This window comes from Mercenaria mercenaria, chromosome 8, assembly GCF_021730395.1.
Source record: "Mercenaria mercenaria strain notata chromosome 8, MADL_Memer_1, whole genome shotgun sequence".
Lineage (NCBI taxonomy): Eukaryota > Metazoa > Mollusca > Bivalvia > Venerida > Veneridae > Mercenaria > Mercenaria mercenaria.
The window spans coordinates 9039505-9063115 of NC_069368.1; the positions used below are offsets into that span (position 1 = coordinate 9039505).

General features: G+C 34.0%; 1 protein-coding gene across 2 annotated transcripts in view; it reads right to left on the bottom strand.

The window, feature by feature from the left end:
- Window positions 1–11063: 11063 nt before the first annotated feature.
- Window positions 11064–23611, bottom strand: part of LOC123523088 (neuropeptide Y receptor type 6-like) — a 34187-nt gene continuing 21639 nt past the window's right edge. For both annotated transcript variants that reach the window (XM_045300716.2, XM_045300715.2), the window contains exons 2-4: window positions 15882–16015; window positions 13611–13892; window positions 11064–12514 (exon numbers count right to left, since the gene is read on the bottom strand). In XM_045300716.2, the coding sequence (XP_045156651.1) occupies window positions 11645–12514; window positions 13611–13871 (1131 nt within the window). In that variant the 5' untranslated portion in view covers window positions 13872–13892; window positions 15882–16015 and the 3' untranslated portion in view covers window positions 11064–11644. The remainder of the gene's footprint in view (window positions 12515–13610; window positions 13893–15881; window positions 16016–23611) is intronic.

Sequence of the window (23611 nt, forward strand, 5' to 3'; positions counted from 1 at the left end):
TTATTGGCAATTGCATGAACCATGTAATGTATACATATCTAAAGTCGACCTTAAATATAGTGCAGTTCAGCTAAACAGTGGTTTGAATCAATAACTCGCAAATGGGTTGCACCATTATAAGACCCTGCACACACTTCAATACATCCTGATAAATATGAATTTATACCCACTATTAACTACAGTACTGAGTATATAGAAAGTTTCATAAAGATTGTCTAAAGTTTTTGGTTACAAAATACGGTGAAATGTTTACCATCCACTTCATATGAGCATTATTTTTGTGGAATTTTATTGATTTACAAATCTCAGAAATAAAATATTCTCCTGAATAAACAAAACAAAAAGGGAGCCAAAATATCTCGGGTATACCCCAAACTCATCTTTAGAACATGTAAACTGAATCTCAATATGTACAAATATATATTTATATGAAAATTTCTGACTATAAACAAATGCATAAAGCTCTAAAAATTAAAATTACCAGCATTTGACACATTCTAAGACAATAAAAGCTTAAATCAAAAATAAGCGATGTCACAAGTAAGAGATGAATGCCCCCCAGGATAGAGTGTCCCCATCTGCTGGTTAGTCCTTGCCTGTGACCTTGAACTTGTAGGTATATGTCTGACTTCTGCAAGCATACATCTCATAATGTTGATCATTTGTGTAAAATTTGATCTGAATCATTTAAAATTGATAGCACAGGCACCAAATGTTCTGGATTATAGTAGCACAATTTAACGAACTACCATTCAGTCCGACAAGGTAACTCATTTGCTTCACTTTCAGGGGCATCAAAAAACTGGAAAGTTTCATTACAAATAAAACTAAATCTCATAACATGTGCAACAAATACTGTAAAATTCATATAATATACAATACACTGGCTAAGTAATAACAAATCTAAAGAATGGTCATAAACAAAGCATATCAATTGGGGAAAGAAAGCTAAGAAAAATGTATATATCTTATAAAGTAGTTTAAAATAGTTCCTAATTTCTACAATGGACTGCTCCATTATTCAATTTGGGCTGTACCACTTACTATACAAAGGGATGTCCACTGAAAATTTACTGACTGAATAGCAAACAGCGCAGACCATGATCAGACTGCACAGATGTGCAGGCTGATCTTGGTCTGCACTGGTCGCAAAAGCAGAATCACTTGCTGCCAGCGGGCTAAAGGTTAAATGACTCTTGCCTAAAAAACATTTCTGCATCACCATAACAACAAGCTTATTTGACATGTTTTCTAGTTTTGAAGGGGCATCATTTTTGTTTAGGTCTGAGGAAGGAACTGCATTAAAATTTTGAAGATTGTATTTATAAAATATTAACCTCCAATTGAGATTATTTTAATCATGTTAATATAAAACTGAGCACAGTGTCATTACAACAAAGAAGATGAGAATGCTACAAAGCACAATAATTATAGCTAACTTCGGTTTAATTGACTTTGTGTCAAGAAATGAAATGTGCAAAACCCCTTTGCGCCCAAGTGCATCCTAAAGCACATATCATAACCAGTACCTTTCAAATAATAGCTTTCGAGATCCACTACATTTGGTTTATTATAATTTTGTTCTGTAAATACCTAATGAGCAATTCTTACTGGATAATTCATGTAAGCCCTGAAGATTGTAGAACAAAATACACTTTCTTTTATAATGTACATATGAATTATTAGTATTGTGAACATATGAAAAATATATTCCATGACTGCCATAAATAATTAAAAATACTTGGCTAAGATATACATATTAAACTGAAATTTTAAAAAATCAGAAGTTATTTTATTTAAAATCTCCTAAAAATTAAGTCATTTGTAATCTGTTAATGTAATCATTAACACATTGCTGTACTTACATGTATATATTATTTAAATTCATTTGAAAAGAATTAAATAGTGTTATCTCAGTTACTTGTTTTTGTAGTTCACATATTATATTTTACTACCACCAATATTTTTTTACCACAAATTTTGTCATGGTTTTCCTACACTAATATCATATTCGTAAACTATACTTTTCAAATTTGCTAAAATATTTATGTACAGTGTGTATAAATCTTAACAGGTGTAATATGCTGATGACTAGATCAATATATTCTGTGTTGTCACTTCATGGCCTATCAACACTCCAAGTCTGAAATTTAGACTAAGACTTATATTCCTAAAATACCGAGAAATCACACATTTTTGTGAGGGATAATTTTTTCCGATTTTATAGTTGTTTCAATACATGAAATAAAATCCCAATGAACAAAGGAAATTCCTATATAATTTCCCTTTACACTCAGAAAACCACACATTTAAGCCCTCTAAAACCACACATTTTAAGCCCCCAGAAAACCATAAATTAAAGCCCCCATGAAATAGCCATTTTGACCAAAACCACAAAATTTCATGCCAACAAAAATTTAATAATTTCTCAGTATTCAACTTGCCGCTATGGACTGTTCTTTATTATATGTCTAACTCTTATCCTGCTAAATTTCTATAATGAACTTGTCCATCTTTCAATTTGGACAGTACCATTAACTGTTAAAAGGGGTGCATACCAAAAAGATACTGACTGAATGGCAAACAGTGCAGGTTATGATCAGACTGCATGGATGTTCAGGCTGATCATGATCTGCACTGGTCGCAAAGGCAGGATCAATCGTGTCCAGCATGTTAAGGGCTAAACCTGAACAAAATAACATGAATTTGTATTTTTTCAAGAACTCTTATAACTTTATTCACACACAGTCTCAGTACAATCAATAAATCATTGTCAAAGAGACGGTTGATAGAAAATTTGGTATACTGAAGTCCAAGTCTACATTTTACACTCAGAATGTTGACAAAATACAGGCTCCATACCGTGCAGTTTTTTTTAAAAATCTCTATGCCTACATGAAGCTAGTATAATACAAAACTATAAAACTAGTAAAGTCACAACATCCATTGAGCACCATTATATTCATGAAATAATAAATCACTAATTCTTATTATACATCTCTCTCTCCACTTTAAGTTATTTAATAAATGGCTGATACAGAAAATATGACAATTTCACCTTTCCATACACAATTTTGTTTCAGTCTGATAAATAAGAAGGAATTTGCCAAATCTCTGCTAAGGATTGAAAAAAAGTAAACAACCAATGTTTATTTATTTACCCCTTTGTGCTAAAATTTTATAACTGACAAACTTTTGTATCAGCGTAATTTACCAACTATAAAAATATTGAACTTGGAGAGAACTGTTAAGCATAATATTATCCATAGTTACAATCGTAAATGTAAGTACTTCAACATAAAGACCCACCAGAGTGGCCTGGTTAAAAGAAAAAGTGCTACTGAAAGAGAACTGAGCTTAAAACGTTTCCACCCATTCCCTCTTGTAGTAACTGAAATACCAGCTTACATACAAAAACTTAACAAAATCATGGCACTGATTCCAGTGTGTGTACCCAGATGAATAGATGGCTTCAATATTTGTTCATATTAAGTCAGCTTACAAAAATGCCTGCAACAAATTCAAAACTTTGAAAGCAAGTTATAAATCATATATACAGTGATTATAACAATACATCTGTTGATTATATACAAGTATATACCATAACATTTTCTATAAAAGTCTACCAGCATACCAACACAAAAACAAATTCCTACAGCAATTGATTAGAAATTATCCCGACTGACAAAGGTCAGTGTTTCCTTCTAACAGTAATCTGTATTGTTATAACTGTGCTTCGTACTCTAACTGCTGTTACTTGTATGCTTATTTCCAGCATTATTAACCCTTACCCTGCTAAATTTCTATAATCAGCTCGTTCATATTTCAATTTGGACAGTACCATTAACTGTTAAAAGGGGTGCTTACCAAAAAGACACTGAATGGCAAACAGTGCAGATCATGATCAGACTGCATGAATGTGCAGGCTGATCATGATCTACACTGGTCGCAAAGGCAGAATCAATCATGTCCAGCATGATAAGGGTTAATTCTCTTTACAACAGGGTTTCCAACCTGGACAATCTTTGAGCTTTACAATATGAACTGACCGGAGTCTGTAACATGTGTTTTTTGAATATCAAACACTATATTCATACAAAAAGTTTTTAAAATGCCTTTGAAAGTCACAAAGAAGATTGTGTAAATGAGAGGCATAAGTGCAAAATGATTGTATTTTCATTATTTCATTCCAGTTACAAAGACTTCTCAAAAAAGCCTTCACGTATTCTTTTTTACAAAAATCTTTTTATTTAAACAAAAAATTCTGGAGAATCAATAAGCCTGCGATATAAACTGAATTGAAAATTTGTCAAAACATTTTCACACAAAAAAGGCAAATAAGATTGCTTTGTAAAGAGATACTGTGAAATCATTAATATTTGTGGGGAACTAATTTTCGTGGTTGAGTCAATCCACAAAATTTAGTCCCAACGAACAAGTAAAATTCCCAATCATTTTATGTTCAAAAGTTGAAATCCACGAATTTATATACCCATGAAATTGCCTTTTTGACCAAAACCATGAAATTGCATGCCCACAAAATTAACTGATTTTAGAGTACCTTACAAAGCATTTTCTCTGGTAGACTTATAAAAAATATACATGGTAAATAATTACCCGAGCATAGTATGAATACTGGCAGGTCAAACATGAGCAAATAATTCACTAAACAATAATTACAGAAAAGTGAAAAAAATGTAATGCTTAATTGATTATAGATATAAGGCAAATATAGGTTTCAGTATAGAAATTTAACAATTTTCCATAGAAGTCTGAAAAGGGAACAATGCCTAATATTTCATTCTTCTAAATAATACAATGGTTTGGTTCCGTGCATACTATCCACAACCATGGCCACTGCATAGCAACAGGGATGTTTTTTCTATTTTTATTCTTAAAATATTTCATTCTAAAATCCTAAGAGAAAAAAAAAAAAAAAAAAAAATAGAAACAAAAGGTTGAAACAATCCCAATTCACTTGGGATAAAATCACACTTAACAAGAGCTCCGCCAAGCGGGGCAATATACGCCCAAAGGATTACATCATAGGATGGGAGCAAAATTTAAAGAACTTGACTTTTGTAGCCCAAAGGAGTGGAACAACAAAAGGAAAACTTCAAAAAACAAATCTAAGTCCACAAAAAAATATTCAAAGTCCACAAAAAAAATCCATATCAGGTACAGGTATGTAAAAATACACCTAAAAATTAGAGGTACCATCCATGTTGTACCACAGAAAAGTGGTCTCGGTTTTTCCCTACGGCCAATAATAAAAAAGTTTCAAAATAAGCTATTTATAGTAACATAAAAGGGAAGTAATTCAAAAAAAAATTATTGTAAGTGAACAAAAAAGAGATCTGCCAAATAAAAACAAGAGCACTGCAATGCAGAGCAATATACACAAAGCAAAGTCATATATGACCTTTGACCCTTAAGTGTGACCTTGACCTTGAAGCAAGTCATCTGGAACATGCGCTCTGCACATCATCTCAGTGTGGTGAACATTTCTGCCAAGTTTCATTGAAATCCTTCCAGCAGTTCAAGAGTTACAGAGCGGACACGAAACAAACTAATATGACTTTTGACCCCTAAGTGTGACCTTGACCTTGAAGCAAGTCGTCCAGAACATGCGCTCTGCAGGTTGTCTTGGTGTGGTGAACATTTGTGTTAAGTTTCTTTGAAATCCTTCAAGGGGTTCAAGAGTTACAGAGCGGACACGAAACAAACTGATATGACCTTTGACTCCTAAGTGTGACCTTGAACTTGAAGCAAGACATCCAAAACATGCGATCTGCACGTCGTCTCGGTGTGGTGAACATTTGTGTCAAGTTTCCTTGATATCCTTCAAGGGGTTCAAGAGTTACAGAGCGGACACGAAATTGCTAATGGACAGACGGACGGACAGACGGACCCCAGCGTCATAACATAATACGTCCCTTCGGGCGTATAAAAATTACTCTAAAGTAGCCTTTAGAGAGGCTAAATCTAGATGTGCACATATACAGCTACATGCAGGAAACATACTGCATACCATATTTACTTGCCAGTTAGACAAGTTATTTCTTAAGGTACTGTACCAGTAATGAATGTTGGCAATTTCTGGGTAATTACATATTCTTCATATAGGACTTTGGCATTCTCCGTCTGGTTGCTCATACAAGCTTCATCAGCAGCCGGAGAATGCCGTAGTAGCATCTGGAGATAACGTAATCTCACTTAAATTGCCGATTGTCATTATGGGTGTATTACCTTAACCCTTACCCTGCTAAATTTCTATAATGAACTTATCCATCTTTCAATTTGGACAGTACCATTAACTGGTTCTTACCAAAAGGATACTGACCGAATGGCGAACAGTGCAGATCATGATCAGACTGCACGGATGTGCAGGCTGATCATGATCTACACTGGTTGCAAAGGCAGAACCAACCTTGACCAGCATGATAAGGGTTAAGTAGTTATAAAACAGGCTGCAAAGTACTGCCAATTTAGAAGTACTTAAAGGAACCCGTCATACAGAAGGGTCGTACAAATACAGATAAATATGGTCATCATTATGTAGCAACATGCTTTGGCTTAAAATTTAGATGAACTGTGCAAAAGAAACCCCAAAATATACATATCACAAATTTGTATTAATATTGCAATGTTCTGAATTTTGGTGCATAAGACACTAACTAAAACAAAGAAAGATAAATTCCGACAAAAAAGACATATTTACTGAAATAAATATTGAAATTCTCTACATGTACATGTATCGGTACAAAAATTACATTCAACCTCTCTATTATATACATGCAGACTGGCAGGTAACTCCTGTAAAATCGTAAATATTTGTTGGAGACTGATTTTCGAGGAATTCGTGGTTTATTTGATCCACGGAATTTAATATCAATGAACGAGTGAAATTCCTATTCATTTTATGTTGAAAATTTAAAATCCACAAATTCATATCCCTATCAAATAACTGTTTGGACGAAAACCATGAAATTTTGTGCTCTAAAAATGAAATGATTTTTCAGCATTTCAAAAGTAAAACATTAAGGTGATTTTCTCCACAAAAACATCACAAGATCATTTTTTAAAGCTACCTAAGTAAATAGGTATAAAAAGTCATACAGTATCATTTAAGTAGATACTTTATGAGCAAAATAAAAAGTATTCGGAAATTCCTTCAATTAAATGTCAAACATTATTTTACTGTGTGATTAACGCAAAAGGAAGCTTTTCTACATATTTGACAGACAACACCAGTGTTTTTGTAAATATACCTTTGCACACGTTTCTATCTATTTTACAGTCAATAACAGAAGATGGTACTTTGAACATTTTTACCATAAATCTGATGGAATGACCTTTTAAAAATAAACTCTGAAGAACTTTTACTACAAACTACAACAAAAAAAAAACAAAGAGACAAATTCTTCAAATCTCAATGTTTGGCATAATATTGTGAGAAGTTCACAAACCTATACAGACTATGAAATCCTTTGGAATTTCATTAATGCCCGTGTAATTTGTACAACAATTATTATTATACAATTCCTACATGCCTAGAAAGTAAATGCTTAATTTCTCAGGTCTAATGTATTTTGCTACCAAACTCAAATAACAACAAAGCAAATTAACTTTTTCATTCAGTTAGGACTGATAACTCGTACCATTCCTATAATTACAAAATATTCCATGCTTGAAGAACTAAGAGCTATTTAAACAAAATCCAGACAAAATAAAACTTCTGACGTCAGTAATAAATCAAGGAAAAAGTCTTATTTAAGGAACATAATTCACGCCAATTCTGTGAAAACTGTTGTCCAGCTGTTCATAAAAAGTTAGCACATTATATCTCTTTGCTATTTCAGGACAAAAAACGCCATTCCCCTACATCCAGACTTAAGCAAACTGACTAGTATTCAGACCAGAGTAACTAAACATTTAGCTTTGTCAGATAGAAATGCATTAAATATAAACATAAGTTTGTCATACATGTTTGCATGCAGAGTCAAATCTGACATCAACTACACAACTCAAATGCATATTTGAGCCGCGCCATGGGAAAACCAACATAGTGGGTTTGCGACCAGCAAGGAGCCAGACCAGCCTGTGCATCTGCGCAGTCTGGTCAGGATCCATGCTGTTCGCTAACTGTTTCTCTAATTGTTATAGGCTTTGAAAGCGAACAGCATGGATCCTGACCAGACTGCGCGGATGCGCAGGCTGGTCTGGATCCATGCTGGTCGCAAACCCACTATGTTGGTTTTCCCATGGCACATCTCATTTTAGCCATATTGCATTGTCATATTTCAATAATTTGCAGGCAAAAACATTTCCCAATACACTAAATGCTCTCCCATTTAATTGAGTCTATTATTTCTTTCACACAGTAATACTGCAATATTAAAAGTTTAACAAAGCAAATAATAAATCTATTGAATCTTAAAGCTCCAGTTTAGTCAATGACTTATCTGTACGAAAGCAGAATATTCAATCCATCAAAAATATATATAATGATAACTCAATGAACAACAAGAGCTGTCTCGACTATTCGAAATATTGTCCCAGAAGCAGGAAAATATTACCCAAAATGGGACATAATTTGACCAAAATGCATGTCAGATTTATGGGACTTGATGCAATCAACTAGTTTTATAACCCTAAAGGCACATGTGAAGTTTCAACTTAATATCTGCATTTGTTCTGCAGATACCAGGGGTCACACTGGGAATTTTTTTCTCTGAGCCACTGCTTTTTCCGAAGATAAAATTATGAAGCCAACAACGGCGAAGCGCATAGCATTGACGTTCTTGTAGGACTACATTATATGTACCAAAGTACTCAAACCACTCAAGAAATTAATGTAGTTATCACATATTCACATGTTTTATTCTCGAAAAATACTTCAAAATAAGAGCTCCTTTTGCAACAGTTGTCATATTTTTCTTAAATGTAGACTTTATATTGGCTTTTTATTAAGATTGCACTAAACAAGAGCTGTCCGTAAGACAGCCAAGCTCGACTATTCGAAATATTGTCCAAGAAGCAGGAAAATATTACCCAAAAAGGTTAAATATCAAAAGAGTTTTAAGTTCAAAAGGGGGAATAATTTGACCAAAATGCATATCAGTTATGGGACTTGCTGCTCTTAACTAGTTTTATAACCTCAAAGGCACATGTGACGTTTCAATTCAATATCTGCATTAGTTTTGGAGATAGAAACTTGCATGTAAAACTTTAACCAGAATTTTCAAAGTCCAAAAGGGGGCATAATTTGCCCAAAATACATGCCAGAGTTATGGGACTTGATCCAGTAAGGTTAGTAATTGATCTAGAAAAAGAAAATATAAGTTTCAAATCTATATGCCTTTTAGAAATAGCTGTATGTACTTGCACGCAAAACTTTAACCAGAATTTGCTAAGTCCAAAAGGGGCATAATTGGCCAAAATGAAGTCAGAGTTATGGGACTTGCTGCTTTCAACTAGTTTTATAACCCCGAAGACACATGTGAAGTTTCGAAATAATATCTGCATTAGTTTTGGAGATAATAACTTGCATGTAAAACTTTAACCAAAATTTTCTAAGTCTAAAAGGGGGCATAATTTGCTCAAAAACATGTCAGAGTTATGGGACTTGACCCAGTGAGGTTGGTAATTGATCTAGAAAAAGAAAAAGTAAGTTTCAAATCTATATGCTTGCTTTTAAAATAGTTCAAGCTATATGCTTAATTGCAACTGCATGCAAAACTTAACCAGTAGTCCAAAAGGGGCATAATTTGGCCAAAAATGAAAGTCAGAGTTATGGGACTTGCTGCTATCAACTAGTTTTATAACCCCGAAGACACATGTGAAGTTTCAAATCAATATCTGCATCAGTTTTGGAGATAGTAACTTGCATGTAAAACTTTAACCAGGATTTTCTAAGTCCAAAAGGGGGCATAATTTGCTCAAAATACATATCAGAGTTATGGGACTTGACCCAGAGAGGTTGGTAATTGACCTAGAAAAAGAAAAATAAGTTTCAAAGCTATATGCCTTTAATTGATGGCTGTATGTACTTGCATGCAAAAACTTAACCAAGGTGTGACGCCGACGCCGACGCCTGGGTGAGTAGAATAGCTAGACTATTCTTTGAATAGTCGAGCTAAAAATCTCGTCAGAAATGACAGAAATATCCGAAAATCACAATCGCGTGACAAATACGGAAAACGATATAATACCTATGTTTTATTGCTTTTCTATCATCATAGCTATTCAATACTTATAATTTCTGCTTATCTAAAGCATTTTTAATTTGTTTTTGTCCAAACTAACCCTCGGCAATCATAGAAAATTTGCTATACTGCAGTAGATCGTCTTAACGGCCGATTGCTCATTAAATCGTACCAAGTGCACAAAATGATGATTATAATTAAGAAGTTTGTTATTCAATAATCTAATTATCACCAATTAACTGCCTGATCAAATAAAAATTTTGCAAATTGGTTCCCTCCCTTTCAATAACAGATGTTGTTTGTCTACACAGATTATCGATTTTTCACACCTTTTGGTTTGTAAAACTGGCAATATTCGTAGCTACTAGTTTTGCATACAGACATAGCTTCGGGCCATTTTCGCCAATTAGAAAATTTTGGAGCCACATTTAATTTTTTTGTCACAAATGGCGCAAGTGGCGATCGACAGCGTGACCCCTGGATACTAACTTGCATGCAAAACTTTAACCAGAATTTTCTAAGCCTAAAAGGGGGCATAATTTGCCCAAAATACATGTCAGAGTTATGGGACTTGACCCAGTGAGGTTGGTAATTGAACTAGAAAAATAAAAAATAAGTTTCAAATATATATGCCTTTAAGTAGGTAATAGCTGTATGTACTTGCACGCAAAACTTTAACCAGGATTTTCTAAGTCCAAAAGGGGGCATAATTTGGCCAAAATGCAGGTCAGAGTTATGGGACTTGATGCTATCAGCTAGTTTTATAACCCTGAAGACACGTGAAGTTTTAATTCAATATCTGCAATAGTTTTGGAGATAGTAACTTGCATGTAAAACTTTAACCAGGATCTTCTAAGTCCAAAAAGGGGGCATAATTTGCCCAAAATACATGTCAGAGTTAAGGGACTTGATCCAGTGAGGTTGGCAATTGATCTGGAAAAATAAAAAATAAGTTTCAAATATATATGCCTTTAAGTAATAGCTGTATGTACTTGCACACAAAACTTTAACCAGGATTTTCTTAGTCCAAAAGGGTGCATAATTTGGCCAAAATGCAGGTCAGAGTTATGGGACTTGATGCTATCAACTAGTTTTATAACCCTGAAGACACATGTGAAGTTTCAATTCAGTATCTGCATTAGTTTTGGAGATAGTAACTTGCATGTAAGACTTTAACCAGTATTTTCTTAGTCCAAGAGGGGGCATAATTTGCTCCAAATACATGTTAGAGTTATGTAACTTGACCCAGTGAGGTTGGTAATTGACCTAGAAAAAGAAATACTAAGTTTCAAAGCTATATGCCTTTAAATGATAGCTGTATGTACTTGTATGCAAAACTTTAAGCAAGGTGTGATGCCGACGCCGTCGCCAGCTTCAGTAGAATAGCTAGACTATTCTTCGAATAGTCAAGCTAAAAACAAAGAAAACTAAATTCGTCAGAAAATTTCTTCTGGTTCGTTGTCTGGACAATCCTGTACTTCAAGTTCAGGATTCTGTCGTAGAGGTGTATGTAAAACTTCCTCAATCTCGTTACCACGGCGACGTAATCGTGGTGGCAATTCCTCTTCTTCATCATCTTTACAGTATGTACAGTTTATTACTTTATCATACACAAGTCCAAATTCTCGTGACATTGTAGCGTAGATTATTGGGCGTATTGCCATGTCAAACATCGAGAGTATTTGAAGATATTCTCGCACATTTATCCATACTTTGTATTTGTCTGTATCGTTGTATAATACTTGAACCATATCTGTATTTTTCATCTGGTAAAACCAGAGTAGTGTGATTGTCTCTGATGGCAGACGACACAAAGCAAAAGTCACGATTAAACTAGAAATCATTTTTGACATGCGTCTTTCCCGCCGAGAATAACTGTCTTCAAAAAATCTCTTGCTCATATAACCAGTGAACATGTATATAATAAAAATAAGAACTAAAGGCATAAAATATGAGAATGCTGCAGATAAAATGAGATAACGCTCCTCAGCGCTCGAATCTTCGTTCTGTAATGAGACTGTGTCTTTGTCTTTATTACTGAATTTAACAACACAACGTTTGGTATATGGATCATGAATGGATGATGAAATCATCGGAATATTAGCGAGTAATGACGCCACCCACAAGATGGCGCAAGTGATTAGGGCATGAATAGCGGTAGGCCCATGATGAGCCCTGTCAGTCAACAAAATCCCCCTGAGAACTCCTAAGACCACTAAGTGAAATGCTGCAATATATTGGCAGGAATTGTAGAGAACGCCATAAAACTTGCACCATGTCTCTGATTTCAATTCACCCTTCTCAGCCTGAAAGAAATGTTGACAAATGAATTCTTTCATGTACATATTTCAAACTTAACAAATTTTCTCAGACAAGCACTTTTTTAACCCAAAACAACAATTTGACACACAAAAAACATAAAATAGAGATCTGCTGTATAACTCGTTGTAACATTACACCAATATTGTTTTAGAATGTGACATTAAAGCATGGTATATGGAATCATTAACCATCTAAATCCTATCAATAACTCAACTAGTTACAGAAAATCCATTTAAATGTAAATATTGTAACTGAATCACAGTAGAATCAGAGTATCACTTTTTTGTATGTTATTCCTTTTTTCACAAGAAATCTTGTCGGTTCAAGAGCAACTTGTATTCATTTAGAACTGTAAAATTATATTATATACTACATGTACTTAAAAGAAGCAAATTTTGTCCTGATTTTTTAATCTTATGAAGGGAGCATTTTCTTAGCATTCTGATTTTAACTGCTTCTTTTATCTTTTTAAAATTCATTTTGGTAAAACTTTTCATATATCTCTATTTGTATATCGATCTGGGATCTTTGTGGATGAGTGGTTAAGGTCATTGAGATCAAATCACTTTACATCACCTCTCTGGGTTCAAGCTCTGCACAGGAAGTATCCAGGCTGGATTGTATTAGTCTAAAGAGATATCCAGGTGCCCATCTGTGACTGAAACAAGGTCTGGAGAAAAAACTAGGGTTCTTCCTCCATCATTAAAGATAAAAAAGTCATCTAATGACCTAACTGCATTAGCGTGACATTAAAATAATAAAAAAACTGTTCATCTATTTTGAATATATTTTTTGTTTGGCAAAACCTTATACAACAATAAAAATTGATACATGTATACCTGTATGCATGCCTTTTTTAAATTCTAATATTTTGATGCATATCTTTATGCATTCTGCTTTAAAGAATATTTGCTAAAGTTGCATTTGCAATTTCATAACTTAGTAAAAATGAAATTCTGCATGAAATGGCTATTATGTTCAGAGAATATTGCATTTCATCCAATCAAAACCCACGTAATCATACTTAATTGTTGATTATGGTAAAAATACTGATATAAAATTTCCTTCCCATTGGCATACCTGATACATAATCTGGTTTGGAACATTCATCACTGCCACGACAATATCTGCGAGCGCCAATCCTCCAATAACAATGTAGATCGTTACACGCAACTGCTTGTTGTAGATGATCAACGTGCCCAAAGCGATTCCATTTCCGATGATACTGACAAAGCCAATTACTCCAAGAATTACAATTTTAAGGAGCATGTGAACATTGGGACCAGCTTCTCCCTGCTCGGCCCCTGGGTCAATGTCCGGCAAATCTTTCGTACCTTCCATACTTTATGTATTAGCAGCAAACTGAAATATATCAAATAATGAACACACATAAACCCAAACTGGCACACTTCCATGCAAGATATATCTACAAATGGTGTGTGAAAGCAATTATTTTGCAAGTACAATGTGGTTTCCATAAAACAGTCACCACTATCACTTTAACATTCTGACCAACAAAACTGTACTCCAGGCAAGAATAAGGCTTGTATCTCAAAGGCCAATGACCAATAAACTATCAGAAAATATAAAATTAATGCATTTTTACATTTCTGACCTGATAGTTTAACCTGCACTTGAATTTGTAGGCTTTATGATTATCTTTTATAACATAATTTTTGACCACCAAGTGTGACCCTGATGCTAAGTACTTGGGTCTTTAGCAAAACACGAAGTCATGGCCAAGATATCAAAACAGTTAAGTCATTTATGAACAAAATATGGAATGGATCTTATAAACGTACATCCCAAAAGTTATGACATGGACATTGGAACAAGGCCATCTCTAGAGCGCAACAAGTGGCCATGTTACATCAGACCTGCACTGATTACAAGAGCTTCTATAATGAGAGACAGACCATATGAAACTGACACCTAGACTGGTAACCTTTTGCAAAAACCTTGAGACCTTTCCCAGCTATGGACCAGACTGGCATTGCGCACTGTCAGACCATGTCCAATTTTTTTGCTTGAAGCGAGGATGTTATATCGCAAAATTCCACTAATTTAAAATCCTGATTGCTGACAGAGTTATGAATGAACCACCTGTAAACCTCTGATCTACACCTGTGCTAGGGATCTAGGGCCTGAGCAAAACAAGTGATATTATGTTATTGTGAACAGGAAGTTTCTGTCAAATTATTTCAAAATGCCGTTATGGAAAAAAATGAAAAATTCTTAATGGCCAAACAAAATGGTGGAAGCATCAATATGATTCTGTGATATGTATATTCCACCCTAAGAAGGCCGTAAAATCTGAAAAGAAAATCACTGCTCCCTTAAGCATCAATGACTATAGTACCCTGGATGAGGTCTGTGGCTGTTTTCCATGTATTTTCTGCGTTTAAATCGCTCAAAACCACAAATAACTTATCCTTTTGCAAAAGTTATTTTACTGTAATACAACTTTTTAACACTAGCATTTTACCATATAATGTCAACACTTGTTTATTAGAGTAAAACTGGTATAATTGTTTACCAGCATTTCTAATTAATATATGTGTCAGGCTGCAACAGTTTTATTACCCTGTTGCATGTTTTAGATAACTGCTCTAGTTTTCATGCATAAATAGTAATTTCAAATTACTGTCCCAAGTTTTCTTCACTCCATTAATTTTCATTATATAAACTGAACATACTCTTTCAGTTATCTTATTTCATTGTGAAATCTTTGAACATAACACAGTTGAATATCATTACCTCGGTATCGGTTAGCTCGATACTCCGGTTAGCACGATGTGTTTTGGTAGGTCCCGACTTTTCTCTTTATATTTTAATGGTATTCTTTATCATTACCTCGATATAATTAGCACGATATTTACCTGTATTTTTCTTCTTAAATATTTACCCGTTTTTTTTTTCTTCTCACAAATAACCGATTTAACAATTATCTGTTTTTATGTTCTTACAAATCAGTAAATTAATATTTACCAGTTTTTTGTCACGAAATAAATAAGTAAATTTTACCATTATTTTTCTATAATAAACATTACCTCCTGGTACTCTTTTTATCTTAAATCCATGCAAAAGTTACCCACTTTATTTTCTCCTACAAAGTACACGAAAATCAGTCACCTGCAATATTTTTCCTTATTTTTTTGTCTTCTAAACTGAAATAATTTCAAATATTACCTCCTTTCTCCCAAAAATAAATTTAAAATCTATAAAGAAATAATGTTTTATTCCCTATATATATCTGTAAAACTTGAGTTTTAGTCAATTTTGACAAAATGTCACACCAGGACAATTTACCCACAGTGAGACTAAATCTGTTATTGCCTGCAGTGTATATACCTTTGCATGCAGCTAACTTGTGGTGTTCGTTTTTTATCAGCAGACTTCTCCACACATTTGTCTTATAATCATGCTGCAGAGATTTGATGCCGTCTCTCTATGTAGAGCACAGTGAGGTAATCATATGTCTTCTTCTGAAATGAGATTAATTCCATGATGATCAAATTATTATCATTAGAAGATTAAATGTTTAAATATAATTGTACACATTAAAATGCCTTATAAATATTTATTCCAAGAAAATAATTCAGCAGCCTTAAAAAAACACTTCTCTTGTTTATTCTTCATATCTGAAGGTTGCACAATATGACAGAATAACATTTTGTTAAGGCCTAAAAAAAAATTCTTTGTTTCCGGTAACATGCTAAGAAAAATTAGGGTAGGTAGGTCTGGAATTTTTTTTTTTGAATTTATTCTTATTGAGACTTTTCGGAAATTATTTTTGTGTCAAAAAATGAATACAAATAAGGGGGTTATGCATTTAGAGCATCAGTAAGTTGATTTCTAACATCACTGACCATGTTTTTAGCATAAAAAGTGCAGTTTTGCAACTTTTTGTTAAAAAGTTTAAAAAGAAATTCTCCAAGGTCATAAAAGCATTTAGGGTCGGGCCAAAATCTTAGGGTAAGTCGGGATACCGGAAACAAACATTTTTTTTTACGCCTAAATACTGTTGAACCTGTCTTAGCAGCCACCTGTTTTAAGCAACCACTTACCACTAACTAAAGTAAAACCTGTGTCCTATACAACTTTCTCTTACCACCACAAGCTTTTCTTTTCATGAAAAAAATTCAGAATACTTTTCATAGTGTGCAACCTACTTTTTTGACCAATCAGAGCGAGTTATTTTGAAAAAATATGGTTTCTTATTCCTTAAGACCAATGTGACTGTAGCAATAATTTTCGAAGAACAGCTCTACACACTGAAGAGCGTCGACTGAATGCGCATGTATACCAATGACCGCCCCTTCATTGTATATTTTTGTTAGTCAAAGGTAGGCGGAAAATCCGACACAACTGACTTTGCAAATCTAATTGGTCAAACGTAGATTTCACACTACGTCAGATAGAGTCCATGAAGAGAATTCTTCAAGAAAAAGAAACCTTGGTCGGTCACTCCCTATTGGTTTCTTTTACACAAAGAATTCACTTCATAAACTCTATCTATAACCAAGAATAAGTTTGTTTATAGGAAATATTTGCATCTCAATATCAAATTGCTTAAACTGTTTAATTATCTTTTTTTTTTTAATTGACAAAACTCTACTGTAGTTAGTTTTTAATTTAGGTCATCATTTTTTTATGTTATCATGTGATTATGCCATACTATCAAATTATCTGCCAAAAATGTCCCCCATCCTCTTAAGAAATATTTGTAAGAAATTTCTTAAGAGGTCTAGCTTTTAATAATGGCCTTAGACAGAAGTCTAAGTAAATTTAGATCATCAGAGCAATTAAACCTTTTTTACAACAAGTACATTCAAGTTTTCCAAGTGGTGTTCATTCTTGACACACAGTAGCTCCAATTTGCTTTAGAAAAACAGCAGCCTAAATGAAATAAATATTAGGCCATTTAAAATAAATTGCTTGATAATCATCCAAATTTTTCTTTAAAAGAGATATGTTTGGGAGAATCTCATCTCGTGTATGAAAAGGCCAAAATGGCCAGCTAAAATTAACAAAAATAAAGAATTCAATTTCAATTAAGTTTAATATGTCAATAAAAGTACCATATAACAAAAAAGGGGCAAAAGTCTGTATAATAATTATAGAAAATGATCATCTATGGTTATTGTTTTCCTTTTTATACAAACAAAAAAATGGTCAAGGCAGCATGAAAAACAGATGGTCAGACTTCAGAGGTGATCGATAACCTAACAAATACAGTTGAAACTCAGTGTCTCAAACTCGCCGGCTATCTCGGAGACATTTTCAGGTCCCGTCGCGAAAACTCATGCACAAAACGTTTGATCCAATGGAGTTACAACTGTATTTCACAATGGATTAGGCCAAGTCAGGTCATCCTCAGCATTCTGTGACTGCATGGTACTGTGACAGACAACCAGCATTTTGATCTCATTCTTCTGAATGACAATAATTTCCCAGGAACAATATCTTTCAGAACAATGTTTTGTTCTGTAATGACATTTTAAGTTAAGGTTTCGATGGAGGCCTTGAGAAACAAAAATGAAACAACACCAAATCATAGAAAGAAAGAGTTCTTTGACATGAAAATTGAACAGCATGTAAAATATGTATATTACTTTACGAAACAAGTGTCAGTATACTGATATAAACATTGAATTCCGGAAAAGGGCTGCCTAAAGGGGATCCATTTCCGGACAGTTAAACGCCTTTAAAAACTCACCATTTTCAAAGAACAGTTACACATGTTCGTTTTGATGCATTTGCAATAGCGTGCGAGTGGTGAAATTTCGCATAACAAGGTGGAACACAGTTTTCAGCAATTGTTTATCTTTATTTCTTTACAAAAAGCATTCATTTTCGAAGGGAGACAACTGTTCCCGATTATTTTAAGTACAAATGGCATTCATTTGCAAAGGGAAACAACTTTTTCCAATTACTTTAAGTAATCTTTGAGAAAAATTTGTCTCCCTTTGAAAATGAATGCCATTTGTAAAGAAATAAAGATAAACAATTGCTGAAAACTATGTTCCACCTTGTTACGTGAAATTTCACTACTCGCACGCTATTGCAAATGCATCAAAACAAACATGTGTAACAGTTCTTTGAAAATGGTGAGTTTTTAAAGGCGTTTAACTGCCCAGAAGTGGAGCCCCTTTAGGCAGCCCTTTTCCGGAATTAAATGTTTATATCAGTATACTGACACTTGTTTCGTAAAGTAATATACATGTTTTACATGCTGTTCAATTTTCATGTCAAACAACTCTTTCTTTCTATGATTTGGTGTTGTTTGATTTTTGTTTCTCAAGGCCTCCATCGAAACCTTAATGGCATCTCAATCAGTTCCTGACATTTAAGAGCTTCCACATTAAGATTGCTTCTCTCTACTAACATTTTGCTTCTCATAAAAACACATTGATTGTAATTGTACTCCAAACACTCAGAGATCATTTTCTTACAGGAAATAAACACAATATAAAACAGAATTTTCAGAAAATTATTGACCATATGGCAAATATCCTTGTAAAGAATTGATAACATATTTTGCAGGCCACAGATTTACATGGAGAGGCAGTGTGAACAAGTCATGATTAAAAAAATTATCAGCTCTTGTATGATACCTTCTCCTTCATGTAAACTAAATCTGAGGTCATTATTACAAATGTCAACAACATCAATAGTACTTAAAGGTAGTCAATCTGATGATATTTACTCTGATCGCTGAATGTTAGCTTTTCACAGGAGGTAATTTTAGAAATTCAATTTATGTAAATTTTTTATCCTACAATCATGTAGTTGTGCAACAAACAATAGGATTTTTAAGCATTAGTTTAAATTCGAAAAACATGTTTGGCATAGAAATGATACAAATATTAGAATAATAGTATTATGTTTTGGAAGATTAGCATCAACAATTTCATGTGTGTTTAGCTTAAGTTCATTAGAAATGTTTGTAAGATTATTGTTACCTCCCTTTTCCCTTTCTGTAAGTTATGCAACCAAGATGGATTAGAAATTAATGAATCCAGAATTTTAAAAGAAGTTAATTATCAATCAGGTTTTTAAACTTTCGTATTAAAGGAGGTAACACTGCAAAATTAAAGTTAAGAAAAATATCTGTTTTGTAATACTGGTCTAAATTGTGCTATTAAATAGCCCTTTTCGTTCCTTAAATAAATCTCTGACAGAATATACAGAAAATGAAAACTGTCCTTTAAATCTTGCTTTTAGGAGACTGACCACCTTTAATTATGTCTGTAAAGATTTCTACTGGTTATAACTGGTCTTTAGGTAACAATTTTTGTTGTTGCAAATTTCAAGGTGTGACACAAGTTTCATGGAAATGTGCACAGCAAGAAATACAAATAAGACATATTGACAGGAACACTCATCTATTCAATGAAATTGTCAATAAAGAAAGCTAACTGAATGAACACTAAAGTCTTAAAAGAGGCATAATTTTGTAAAAATGCAAGACAGAGTTATGGAACCTGTTCAGTGCATGTCAGTTATTTACAGTTTAGTTTCAATCAATTCCAATTAATAGGCTTACATACAAAACCTTTAACCAAATACATGCGCCAACGCAGACTGACCAATGCCAACTAATGGGCAATTAAGTACAATGGCTCTTAACCTATTCTTTGAATACATTGTAGTCTAGTCTGCTAAAAACATGGAACCTCTACATAAGAATACTGTAACTGCTATTTCACCAAAGAGCTCCTCCTGTTTGATCAAGATCCAATGGAGGATTGTCTTCTTCTAGATTAGTGCGACATAAATACTTCTGAAATTAGCTTTAATTTCCCCATTTATGGCTTCTTTTTCTGTCTGCCATGATAATCAAAATGACAATTATACCGTGTTCACACTAGCAGAACGGTTTTATTTTTATTAGGCACTAATTGGCTATAATTGGTATTTGACATTCAAAACCCATCAAAATATAATCTAGTTTGCGTCCACACTAGGCAAAGAAATGTGGTTTAAATATATACATGCAATGTTGGAAGTTAACAAATATCTTGCGATAAGCAAAAAAGGTTACAAAGAATTGAAGCTAACAGAAACAAGAAGGGGTCATCAATATTTAAACTTCTGTGTTCATCTCAGAATTTCTGTTCATTTCATCTATTGTCCATTTTGAGCGTCAGCATGACTCCATATCGCAATTTAATGTTTTTGTTTCAACAACAGTCCAATAACTTTTGCCAGCCACAGCATCAATTGTTTGATATAAAAGAGAAACTTATGGTATTCTTCCTCCAAAAGGTAAGACCTGTGGATTTGGATTGTAAACCAGTTATAACCCACATTTGCGTTCACATTTGTAAAATAATGTAGCATTACTTTTTAATGTAGTATAAAACACCTCCGAGTAGTTTTAATGCTACATTACAGAAACCACTTGACCTTTACAAAATTCACGTTTTACACCACATATAGTGTGGACGCAAACGAGTTTAAAAAATAAACCCAAGTTAATGTAGGATTAAAAACGTAGTCTGAACACGGTATTATACGACAAGCCTAAAATCTGATACCGAGAGAAATGTAACACTGCAGAATTGTAGATGATAGTTTATTTTACAGGAATGCCTTAGGTCTGCTTTGTCTAAGGTTATAATGCAGAAGTTTGAGTAACCAGTCTAAAAACTCTAGTACCTGACTGATTGTTTGTCCACAAAACTGAATTTGACCAGTGGCAAAACTGAAATATGCGACTGGTCTCTAAACCTTAAGGTCAGAATGTACATTGAAATATAATAATCTTCAACAGATTACAAGGCAGTCTGAAAGCAATGTATATACACCGCCACTGTTATGGATAGTGAAAGGGTTGATGGTATTGGGTTGAAGAATTGACGTTGTTAAGAACATTTTATAGTCCATCGATGTATGACGACATCAATAAATTCAAGGGGTTTAGGAGATACAAAGTGGACATAAAATGGAAGGCTCAAACTTTTAACCTTGAGTTGTGACCTTGACCTTGAGCCAGAATGGCTGACTCATGAGTTCTGTACATTGTCTTGATGAGGTGATCTTCTGACCCAAGTTTCATGAAAATCTTTAATGGGGTTTAGGAGATACAGAGCAGACACAAAATGGAAGGCTCAAACTTTTAACCTTGAGTTGTGACCTTGACCTTGAGCCAGCATGACTGACTCATGAGTTCTGCACATCGTCTTGATGAGGTGATCTGATCTAAGTTTCATGAAATCCTTAATGGGTTTTAGGAGATACAGAGCTCAAACCTTTGACCTTGAGTTGTGACCTTGACTTGAGTCGTTATGGCTGACTCATGAGTTCTGCACATCGTCTTATGAGGTGATCATTTGACCCAAGTTTCATGAAAATCCTTCAAGGGGTTTAGGAGAAACATAGCGGACACAAAATGGAAGGCTCAAACCTTTGACCTCGAGTTGTGACCTTGACCTTGAGCCGACATGGCTGACACATGAGTTCGGCACATCGTCTTGATGAGGTGATCATTTGACCCAAGTTTCATCCTTCAAGGGCTTTAGGAGACCACCCCTATTCCTTCATTTCTTGACCCATCCTTCAAAGGGTTTAGAAAAAACATAGTGGACACAAAATGGAAGGCTCTAACCTTTGAACTTGAGTTGTGACCTTGACTGAGCCAACATGGCTGACACAGGAGTAATCTGCACATTGTCTTGATGAGGTGATCATTTGACCCAAGTTTCATCCTTCAAGGGCTTTAGAAGACCACCCCTATTCCTTCATTTCTTGTATTCAGTGACATCATAATAGAACTGAGCCATGTTTAAATTCATTCATTAAAAGTGTGTTACAGCTATATTTACAAGTCTGAAAGCTTCGGATAAAAAAAAAAAAAAAAAAAAGCTTTTTTTCTAATTTTCAAAATCAAGTATAAGTAAATCCCTTACGCAGTACCAAATACAGACTATGTTTTACCTTACCCTGCTAAAGTACAATGAACTTGTCCATCTTTCAATTTGGACAATATCATTAACTGTTAAAAGGGGTGCTTACTAAAAAGATACTGACTCAATAGCGAACAGTGCAGATCTTGGTCAGACTGCATGGATGTGCAGGCTGATCATGATCTACACTGGTCGCTAAGGCAAAATAAATCGTATCCAGCACCAGCATGCTTAGGGTTTAAAGTGTTTATAATCAATAAACATTGCACATATAAGACTCACTTCCAGTATCTCACTGCTATAAAAAAAAAAGAGCTGACTTTTCTAAGTGCTTGGCTCTGAATTAGAGCTTTGCCAGTAAAAGGGGCATAAATCTGTCAAAATTCTAACCAGAGTTATCGGGATTGTTTCTTTAATGGTGTAGTCTATGATAGTAAATAACTTTTTTAAGTTTCATGTCAAAAGCTTTGATAGTAACAGAGATATTGGATGTTATATAAAACTTTTACCAAAAAAATTCTAAGTTAAAAAGGGGCATAAATCTGTCAAAATTTAAATCAGAGTTATGGGGATTGTTTCTCCTGGTGTAGGCTTAACTGATGGTAAATAACTATTTTAATCTTCAAGTCAAAAGCTTTGATAGTAACAGAGATATTTGACTTTATCAAAAACTTGAACAAAAAAATTCTAAGTTAAAAAGGGGCATAAATCAGTCAAAATTCAAATCAGAGTTATGGGGATTGCTTCTCCTGGTGCAGACTGTGATAGTTAATGACTATTAACATGTTCAAGTTTCAAGTCAAAAGCTTCAATAGTAACAGGGATATTTGACTTTATCAAAAACTTTAACCAAAAAATTCTTAGTTAAAAAGAGGCATAAATCTGTCAAAATTCAAATCAGTGTTATGGGGATTGTTTCTCCTGGTGTAGACTGTGATAATAAATAACTATTTTAAGTTTCAAATCAATAGCTCTGATAGTAACAGAGATATTTGACTTTATCAAAAACTTTAACCAACAGCGACGCCGACGCTATGGCGAGTGCAATAGCTCTATATTTTCTTCGAAAAGTCAAGATAAAAATTACAAAACAAGAGGGCCATGAAGGCCCTGTATCGCTCACCTGACCTATTGACCTAAAGATCATCAAGATCAACATTCTGACCAAGT